Source organism: Cyprinodon variegatus, unplaced genomic scaffold, assembly GCF_000732505.1.
Source record: "Cyprinodon variegatus isolate N-32 unplaced genomic scaffold, C_variegatus-1.0 Scaffold449, whole genome shotgun sequence".
Classification (NCBI taxonomy): domain Eukaryota; kingdom Metazoa; phylum Chordata; class Actinopteri; order Cyprinodontiformes; family Cyprinodontidae; genus Cyprinodon; species Cyprinodon variegatus.
In genome coordinates this window covers 33,523-44,513 of record NW_015150902.1, presented here as the reverse complement: position 1 = coordinate 44,513, position 10,991 = coordinate 33,523, and the positions used below count along the sequence as shown (strand labels likewise).

At 40.0% G+C, this 10,991-nt stretch overlaps 1 protein-coding gene across 1 annotated transcript in view; it reads right to left on the bottom strand.

Moving 5' to 3' along the window:
- Window positions 1-10,991, bottom strand: part of LOC107093839 (mitogen-activated protein kinase kinase kinase kinase 4-like) — a 107,582-nt gene that overhangs the window by 84,946 nt on the left and 11,645 nt on the right. The window contains 1 exon segment of the mRNA XM_015389140.1: window positions 323-379. Within this exon segment, the coding sequence (XP_015244626.1) occupies window positions 323-379 (57 nt within the window).

The following is a 10,991-nucleotide window of genomic DNA, read 5'->3' as shown; positions in this document are numbered from 1 at the left end:
TTATTTCTGGATTGCATTTTTTTTTTCATTTACAAAACATGTTCTTTGCTTGCAACAATAATGGAGCAGAATTCACTCCATAAGTTAGGTCCTATTGTAAACCACATTGGCTGACAGCTGGTAGGAGGTTTTTGCTCCGTAAAAACGGACAATCTAGTTGTTTTAGATCTAAACCTTCCTGTTATGCATCTGGGTGCAGAAAAGTTTAGAAAGTCAGACCCAGATTGGCCTCATTCCTGTTGATCAGGGTTAATACAGACTAAACATTTGAATGCTCTGATAGTGCAAAGATAAGAAGAGGATCTGCTGGAAAAGTCTTTACCTCTGTGACCTCCATGACTTTGATAGCTGCCAGTTGACCAGTCTTGACATGGCGACCCTGGTGGAAACAAAGAAGCAGTTAAAGTCACAACCAGTTTTTAACAACATGAGCATCAGACATTGATTATAATCAAACAGGGACTCGTTCTCTAGCACAAAGCCAGACATTACACCATCGTTTGACAGACCAAACGGTCTGTGATGTAATCCTTCATCCACTGAGCCGTCTCCTAATTTCATTTTCTCTTGAGATCCAGTCAGAAAGAACAAGAAATGACACAACATGAGGTGAAAAAGATGGGGGAAAAGCAGGGAAAGGGTCAGCGAAGTGGACCAGATGGGCAGTCAGGTGAAAAAGGAGAAAGTGAAACCGTGATGAGTCAGAACAGCTGCTCTATGCTCCCTAAAGTCTGTCAGGTCAACAGAAATAACTAGGCAGTAAGGTTGGATCAAACCAAGGCTGTTTCTTAAGTCTGGGCTTGGGAAGAACGGGAGCACACAGCATAGATATGGGTCAACTGGAACAGAAGCGTACTGATAACGTCACAACATCCTCTGCTCGTCTGGAGCTACATTTCACCTCCTGTTATTAATAGTCTCTAGATAATAATAAATTCTGACTTTTTCATTTAGTGGGAGAATAATAATTAATACAGTAAGATAAACACAAATCAAATTAATATTTTGCCAGGTAAAACAAAAATATTGCCATCATAGCCAGTGGTCCTTCTCATATGCAGAGGGAGGGCTGCTGCAGACGGGCTAAAATTAGCCCTGGCTACGGTTACACTCTAAGCTCCGCTGTTTGCCGCGGTCCTCTCAACATCGGAACTTTTTTTTTAAATTACGCAATAAATCGGTAAATGGACCATATAGTGATGCTTAAAAGGATAATATTCTCACCTCAAATTATGTTAAAAACATACTTTTGAGCAACAGAAACAGAAAAGAGAACTTTTAACGGACAAGTCTGCTCTGATGCATGCTGGGTAAAGAGGGAGGGGTGAGAACAACATCCAGGGACTTTGTACGTTCTCTGTCTTCTTGTTCTTGTGAATTGGAACAGTACTAGGACTGAGGATGACGTTTCACGTGCACATGAGGACATGAGAATGTACAAGTACACATATTGAGAAATGGCCCAATGTTTCTGAGATTTTATGCGATACTCCAAGTTGTGCAAATAAAAAAAAGGTGGTCTAAACTCTTTTTCATATAAAAATGTCACTCTGTGTAGCATGCATTTTTACTGTGTTAATTTACTCTTGATGGACCTGAATGAAAACTGCTTCCAGTCGCCATCAGAACAGCAGTTCATATCAGACTTTTAGCTAGCAATGCGTATGGGTGTACATAGTACGCCCTTTACTAAAAATATTAGGAATTGTACTACCTGTTTTTGGGATGTACAGCTTTTTTATGCTCTAATTTTCCCCTGGAAAGTTTGCTCAAATGTTAAAAATTTCACAAGCATCAGATGTTGGAGTTGGAAAATTTCATTTTTGCTGCTTGATGCATCACATCAACCAATCAGAGAAGCTGATTTGGGAGCTGGCAGGGAGACAGACACAGGAAACCGTTTATTAATGCCTAAATTAACTTAAAATATCAAAAGCTGCCGGCAAAATATTTTCACTTTTATTATCCTGATGCCTGCAGTTTGGACCACATACCTAGAAAAACGCTAACATCTACTTCCGGTTGCCACCAACAGTAGAGGAAAACCCCCAAGAGGTGACCAGGCCCTAGGCAGCTGCTGGATTCCCAGTGACAGAGCACTGTCGGTATGTGGGGGTCTGATCAGCTCCAAAAATGAAATATTTTAAAATAAGATCATAATCTTGATGAACTGACTGCCCTGACAAGGTTTTAAGGTGGACTTTCTCAATCAAAAACCTATTAAAATTACTTTTTACCCACTGATCAGAGCAAATATAGCAAAGCCGCTCTCTGGCATTAAACACAGAAGAATCTGGACACACTTTACTGGACGTCAAAGATGATCGTGATGCGCATCTTACCTTAATGTGTACAAGCATCAAAAATGAAGCAGAAGCTTTTTTTGCTGCTCAAGTCGCGGTGTGAACGTATCATTACACTATCTGATTGTTTGAATTAACCTAAGAAACATAATATTGTACCTGAAAATGATCTCATGTCTTCCTTATGAAATTTCCCCCTCTAGTCAAGCACTCATACTTCCCATAGTCAGCACAAAAGAAGAGCAAAAAGTTAGCTGCATTCACAGCCATCATAGCGATTCGATTCAGTATCAATTTCCTGACCCAACAATCCGATTATTTTCGATACTCCAGAATACACCATCTTCTTTTTCCTCCACCATGTCTGTCTTGCATACTGTTTATGCGAGTGTGTGTGTGCAAGCGGAAAGAGGGTAGTGGCTAAAAGAAGCAAGGTAGGAGGGCAAAATAGGTTTAGCGCCACCGCAGGACGGGAGTCGGAATTCCACCCAGGAGCAATGGATAAAAATAGACTGGAGGAAAAAAAAACTGAATCGATACTCTTTTGGACGATTCGATGCATCGGATCGTCGGTTCTTGGATCGATGCATCGATACAAAACGAATATTATTGACACCCCTTCTGTATTCCGCCACAAAAAGCAGGAAATAGCGTTTCAGAGTCTAAATTTCAACATTTTAAAGGGGAGGATACCCCAGACCTCCCTACGCCAAATTAAGCCTAAAGATGTGATACACCAAGGTGTACACCCTATCAAATATTTCCCATTACAATCACAGTATAGAACTCTTCTGTGAAGGCCTGAAAAGTTTCATTAAAGGATATAAACAAATAATCAACTTATGAATAATTTTGATTAATGTTTTTTTTTTTTAGTTTAATTTTTAATTAATAATTAATAACATCCAACGATTGAATAACATTTATAGGATCAATCAAATTTAAATTCAATAACTAGCTCAAAGGGAGGAATGTTGACTCTCTCCTGGTCGATTTAAAAGACAGATTAATTAAAGTTGTTGATTTTTGTATTCTTTATTTTTTGGTATTAGTTAAAACTACTTTTTGCCTCTCAGATCCAGTCCAGCATTCATTCTTCTTGCTTTGAAGGATTTGTTCTTTGATCAAACAATGCATCTTGTTGGAGTATCTTATAATTATAATAATTTATTTATTTTGTGCACATATTTTGTGAAAGAAAAACACAAACAATTGTGAAGTCAGCGAAAAATATAATTAGGTTTTACATAAGTTTAGTAGATGTCGTCATTTGTTCTTTTTTAAATAAAATTTTAGTGCAAAAATTTGCCTAAAGTTACTTAACTAGTTGTTCTTTAGTGACTGACGAGTTGAATAAAAAGAAAAGCTCAAAAAAAGCCACCAGTGACTGTATCATGTAAGCTTGTCAGAGTTGATGGGAAGGTGGCAGTTTCACACCTTTAGGTTTGTTTTTTATTTCTTTATTAAGAAGAAGTTCTTGTATTAGAGAGAGAAAAAAATAAATAAATAAATTCAATAACTTGATCCATAGTTAGCTTAGAGAACATTAGAAAACCCAAGAAATACAGCAGTAGAGGAAGCCGGGCAGAGGAGATCCAGAGTTAAACCACAGCCTGTTTATGTGTTCAAAGGGCCTAGTCAAAGTTCAGAGCCTAGTTCATTCTAGTATCGATTAAAAGACGTGTTTCATAGCAGCTGCTCAATCAAGCCCCCTGAACTTGAGCTATGTCCAAGAGAAGGCTCTCTAAATGTGCAAACATGGCAGATTGAACTGATAACTGCAGCTGTAATCTGAGCCAAAGTTCTGCAAAGTGTTGAATAAACAGGTCAGAACGCAGAACAACATGTCATCGCATCTCTTTCCTTCCATTTTACTATCATACACTAGACAGTGTTGCTCTCTCCCTCAGCAATGAAGCAAAACGCCATGAAGCCGGATTTTTTTACGTGACTAAATGTGAAGAAGTTCAATAGGAGGAAATTCGTTCTTATATCTATCGTCTATATTTCTAGGAAACCAATCCCTTCCTCAATGCGATTTGTTTTCCACTTAAGGCCATCTGGGATGACAGCATTTAGAAACCTCTGTGTCTAAGTTGAACACCTCCTCATCAGCGGCGTGGTGGAAGCTTCCCAGATTGAATCCGAACGCTTCATGTGTGCATTTCCAACAGTCACAGCTGCCTTGTTTTACTGAAGGATCCCTGCACTGAGATGTGGAAAAGCAAAACAAAAAGAAAACATCTCCTAAAACTAGTAACAGATGTAGAAACGTCGTCCAGCAGCACAATCGTTATCCTTCTTTTGTTGTCGGGGATTCATATCACTCCGCTAAATTTCTGACTCAATAAAATGACAGGAAATGTTTGTAAAAATCTGAAAATGATGTTAAAAATAATGACGAACCCCAGTAAAATAATTCCATGGTCATTTTAAGTTGATTTAAAATAATAAAAAAATAAGATGGAAACTTCTAGAGTTAAAATATCCATTTATAAGGACAGAGGAAAACCCTTTTTTTTTATATATCACTTGTCTCTTATCAGGGTTGTTTGTTTTATTCTCTGCTGCCCCCATATTGTCTTTCTGTTTGGCCGTTTTGCTAATTAAGGCCACTCATTTCTTTCTATCCTTTCTCCATATTGGGAGGGGACGTTCATATCTGCCTTTAATATGCAAACCAGCAGACTGACCCCCGGCAGACGTTGCTCTGATCCACCTGCAGCCATCGGCCGCTTCTGGTAAACAGAAGCTTTCAAAGGTTTCTCTCTCTGTCTGCTGGCAGGGCAAGGCGGGTGTTCCCCTACCTGTAAGCACTCATGTTTTTATGGGACTTTTTTTATGCATCTGTGCAAATGAGGTAAATTTGTTTAAAAAACAGTTTCCAAAGCTGTTATGCTCATTAAAATCCAGCGAATCTGCCTCATCACAGAATAGATTTGAGATGACATTCAACCTTGTTCAAATGAAATGCGCTGGAAAGAACCATGACACGGTTATACAGGAATGATATACACATATATATACATATATAAATGTCCTAAATTCCTTGTTTTTCAGCCACTTTGGTTGAATTTTGTATTTTCCCATTTTCTAGCTAAAAGTTCTCTTTTCTGTTGCTGTTATTCTATAAAAGTACTTTTTTAGATAATTTAAGGCAGAGGTTTTCAATGGTTTCCAGGCCAAGGACCCCCAAACTGATGGCGAGATGGAGCGGGGACCCCCTAATTATGTATATTGTATGAAATAGTGTTATATCAATCTGGTCCTATAGTCACTCTATTACAGATGGAGTAATGTAATGAAAGTAATTTCTCCCTGTGATTATTAAAGTATTTCTGATTCTGATTCCTGGTTGATGGGACAGGTGTTGTGAATGAAACGGTGCCCAGCTTGAAAGAGCTACTGTGTGTCGCTGAATGTGTACATTAATGACTGAAAGACATCTTCTGCCTCCATTTATCCGTTTACTACAGTGTGTTGATTTCATGTTAATGTGGATTTAAAGACATTTCAATTAGTGGAAAAAATTGCAGGGAGGAATATAAAAAAAAAAGAATGTCTAATCAACCAAAACTTTTGCGAACCCCATGCAGTACTTCTGTGGACCCCCTAGGGGTCACGGACCTCCTGTTGAAGACCGATTTAAGGCGAGAACATTATACATTAAACGTCACTATATGGCCAATTTACCAATTTAATGCGGGATTTTTAAAAAAGTTCTGAATTTGAGAGGACCGCGGCAACCAGCGGAGCTCCGAGGCTAACCGTAGCCATCGCTAATCCTAGCCCGTCTGCAGCTGCCCTCTCTCTGCGTAGCCGTGTGTGAAGGACCGCTGGATATGATGGAGAATTTTTAGTTTTATTTGGCAAAATGTTCATTTGATCTGTTTTTATCTGACTGTGTTATTATTTTCCCAGTAAATAAAAGAGACTATTAATAACAGGAGGTGAAATGCAGCTCCAGACGAGCCGAGCGTTTGGTGACGTCATCAGTACGCTTCTGTTCTTATTGACCCATATTTATGCTGCGTGCTCCCGTTCTCACCAAATCCATACTTTCCTGCTTTCTTCTCAAGAACATACTTGGCAGTCCATACTCGTGTTCCTCTGACTTGAGAAACAGGCAATCTGTAGCTTTAATGGAGTTACGTCCTGTTTTGATTGATTGATTGGTTTTTCAGGTTGGTGTAGGAAGACTGATTACCGCATCAAGCAGCCATGCCTTCAGCTCAATAAAACGCCTGCATTTCTTCCATTGGATGTTCTTTGCCAGTTTTCTTTGATCTGTAATCTGAATGTGAGAGAGCTGCTGAAAAGCTCTCTCACATTCATCTCCCTTTGGTACTGACTGAGAAATAACCTGGAGAAGGCCGTCTGACCCCCGAGTCCATCGCGTCCCCAAGCAGAGGATGCTGTCCCCATAACGGCGAAGGATTACAGCGAGGCCTGAACATGATGAATAAGGACATGTCCTTCCTGTCCAGTCAGACTCAGTGGTGTCTGCTCCCAGCCTCCACAGCTGACTCAAACTTTAGGAGTCTTCCTCTGAGCCGAGCCACAGATGAACACAATGCAGAGGCACAGGGTAAAACGGCTCTCTGCCAGATTTAATTGGAGACAGCTTTGTGAATCTCAGACACCAGCCTGCTGCAAATCACACGCACTGTGGTAGGCTGCGCACGAGGAAATTAAGAAACATGCTTCCGCTGGCTTTATTCACATGAGCATAGAAGATGGCAGAATGAGGTAACACGGTAGGAAAGGTTACTGCAGTATATTTCAAATAATGATAATTAGCAATACTTGTTTCTGCCTGAAAGGGTTTAACTTTGTGGATTTAAATCCCTCAGCTTCCACCTTCCTCTGCAGCCCTGCTTGTTATTTACCTACAGTCTGTGTACTTGGTGCCCTGATGGACTACATGACTTATTGACTTTTCTCTGCTAACCGATTGCAGGAATGAGGCTATTTCAAAGCCTCTTTTTTAACTAGTTCATCTGAGTGAGGCAAAGCAGAGCATCAGAGTGTCCCTCAGATTGGATCTGGGAGTTCCAGACTTCATCTAACTAGCTATAATTAATTTTCTCTTTCCTAGGCTTGATCTGCAACTTTTTATGGAGTTAACTTTGTTCCATTATTGTTTCAAGCAAAGGACAAAAAATGCAATTCAGGAACAAAACTCTGAAAAACATTTATTAAAAATCTCTAATTTGTTAGATTTTAGTTATTGTTGTTTTTGTTATTTAATTTTGTTTTTTAATGTAACAAATAAAAAACAGGTTTATTTTTTATATTTTGTTCTTGAAAATTTCCTATTTCCTATTCCTAGATTTTCAAATTTCCAAAAGTAATTTCTTAATAATTTTTTTGAAGATATTATATTAGACATGTTTTTTTTTTCTAATTTGTGTTTACCAGATTAAGGCAGTTTCTCAATATGTGTACTTGTGCGTTCTTGTGTACTCGTGAAATGTCATCAGCCTCAGCACTAGTACTGTTACAATTCAAGAGAACAGCAGACAGAGAACGGAAAAAGTCCCCGGTTGTTGTTCTCGCCCCTGCCTCTTTACCCAGCATGCATCAGAGCAGACTTGTCCGTTCTTGAGAATGACAGCTGTCCCAGCATGCACTGCAGCAGCAGCAGATTCCAATGGAGCGCTCACAGAGCTCAGAGCATTAAGTTAAAAGTTCTCTTTTCTGTTGCTGTTGTTCAATAAAAGTACGTTTTAAGATAATTTGAGGCGAGAACATTATTCTTTTAAGCGTCACTATATGGTCCACTTGCAGATTGAATTTTTAAAAAAGTTCAGAAGTTTAGCAGACCACGGCAACCAGCAGACCTCCGAGGGTAATGGCAGCCAGGTCTAACGTTAGCCCGTCTGCAGCAGCCCTCTCTCTGCATAGCGGTGTGAAGGACCGCTAGATCTGATGGAGATTTTTTTTGTTTGTTTTGGCAAAATGTTTATTTGATTTGTGTTTATCTGACTCTGTTAATTATTATTCCCCCACTAAATGAAAAAGGTAAAAATGTATTATTATCTAGAGACTATTAATAACAGGAGGTGAAATGCAACTCCAGACGAGCAGAGCGTGTGGTGATGTCATCAGTACGCTTCTGTTCCAATTGACCCATATTAGTGCTGCGTGCTCCTGGTCTCTGATGCACGGGATGCTGTTGGAAAACTGCTCTGGAGTGGGAAAAATTTAACTTTTGCTGCTCAACGTGCCACATCAACCAATCAGAGGAGCTGATTACGAAGCTGGCAGAGAGATAGACACAGCGCTGCTCATGCAGATCGCTGTGATCACTCCTCTGAAACATTTTATTAACGTCTAAATTAACCTTAAAATGTCGAAACCTGCCAAAAAAATACATTTGCTTTTTTTATTCAGGTGGCTGCAGTTTTCATTACGTTTGTGAAAAACTTTAAGATCTACCTGCAGCCGCCGCAAACAGTAGCAGAAAACCGTAAAGAGGCGACCGGGCCATAGGCTGCTGTTGAATGGGATTCCTAGTAACAGCGCTCCACCTGTATGTGGGAGTTTGAGCTGCTCTGACAGAGAAATAATATTTGAAGGCAGGATGGTAATCTGGATAAACTGACTGAATAGATTAAGTTTTTTTGGGTGAACTTTCTCTCTTAAAAACTACTTTTTACCCACTGATCACAGCAAATATAGCTGCCATTGTTACAGGCAAAGAAAGGATAAGGTAGCTCCATCCAGGGTGCATCGGACCCACTTTTGGACCATGCAGCCAGAGCAGCAAAGATGCTTCAGTCGCACATAAGAACTAAACTTGTACAAGCGTCAAAAATGAAGCAGCACGGGCGTTTTTGCTGCTCCTGCTGCTTTAGGGGTGAGCGTAGCATTAGAAATCACCACAGAAGAAAGCCCACAACCAGAAGTAAAGAAAAACATAAAACCACTAAAACTCTGATTGCTTTGCATTTGTCCTCGTTAAAGGATAAAAACTCAATCACAAAGGTGAATAACTTCTGACTCGCCATGTAAAATTATTACTTCCTGACTAAACTGTGCCTCAGTGGGTCACATGACCGGATGAGAAATTTTGGGTTGTCTGATATCTTAGTGAATAATTTTACGATATAAAAAAAAAAAAAAAATGCTGGACATTATTTCACTTGTAATGCATTTAATTTTGTACATACTATCAAATGAGAAACTATAAGTATATGTTTTCTATTTGAACTTTAAATCTTTATACAATTTGGCCGTAATTAGTGCGTTGCTGTTTTAACTGATGTCATGTGTTAAGTCTGTATACTCCAGTTAGCCATTATTCGATAAGCAGGTTAGGTGATCAATCCGATTGATCGTTTCAGTCCTGTTTTAAACCATGCATCCTTTGCTCAACACATTAACAGCTACTTTGACTCTATCACTGAAGAACTGAAGTTTCCCTTCCTAACATGAGGAATTGGGAAAAGTCAGGACATGTAGTAATAGTTCTGGCATTTGAAAGTATAATAAGGAGGTCAGTTAGTTCTAGACTGCTATGAATTCTCACTGCTAATTTACCCAGAGGTTATTCACTACGGACCGTACCTAAAGCCCATGAAGGGGGGGGCAGCTTTCCTCTGCTAGTTTTCATCGCCCTCTCTCTACCTCTTCCTTCCTCTAATGCTCGCTGTCTCTCTGCCTTTCACCTCTGCCTTCCTTCCTCTCCCCCTAAAACTTTCCTCTCCATTTACTCCCATTGTGTCTCTCTCTCCCTTTCCTCCCCCCCTAACGAGCACAAACACTGCACCAACTGCGAGCCCCTCTACATGCCAGACCTCCGCCCTCCATTGCTGCCACTCAGGTTTGAAACCCACATGTCATTTTAAACCTTCATGTACCTAAAAACTCATTGAGCGCTCCATCGTGGGAACATTTGTGCCTTTCGGGGCGTAGGAACGCCAGCGACGGCTGTTACCCAAGGAGCAGGGTGAGTGGGGTTAGTAAACACGCGGCCTGCTGGAAACAAACAGACGGTTTTGTAAGCAGAACATAGGGTGAGTAAAATAGGTCAGATGATATATGAATATCAGAAAGGGAAGCGATGATCTGAGAGCAGAAAGAGGAAGTGTGAGTGATTCACTCTGGGAGCGGTATTAGAACCAGCTGTTGGCACTGTTCCACACAGCGTCATCTGTAGTTTGAGGCTACGCTGATCAGCGTACATCGGTTCAACCTTTTTCACACGTCGATCTAAGAGATCTCAAAAATATGGAGGCTGCTCATTCACAGTTAAGCATCTTCTTCCCTCTCTAAAACCTCTGTCTGTGTCTCAAAGACAGACACACAAAGATGACCTTAAAGCAATGCCTTTGCAGGGAAGGGAAGTTCCTTCTGCAAACACAGAAACGCCCAGTTTCTGAATGATGACGTGTTTTGTGGTCAGAGTTTCATGCAAAGTGTATTAAAAATATCTGATGCACCATTGCAACAAAATTACTCGCTTTCCAGGATGTCCTGCAGCCATACTATCACTGATGTATTCAGAAACACCACAGAGCATAATAAAGCTTAATGTGTTCTCAGTTATAAAGGATGTGAAAAAACAATCTACATCTATTGCATTTTCTGGTAAGGCTCAACAGCAGAGTAGGAATTCGATGGATAAAGAAAAAGTTCACACAGGATCATCTTTGGCTACGTTCACATTGCAGCCTGAAGTGA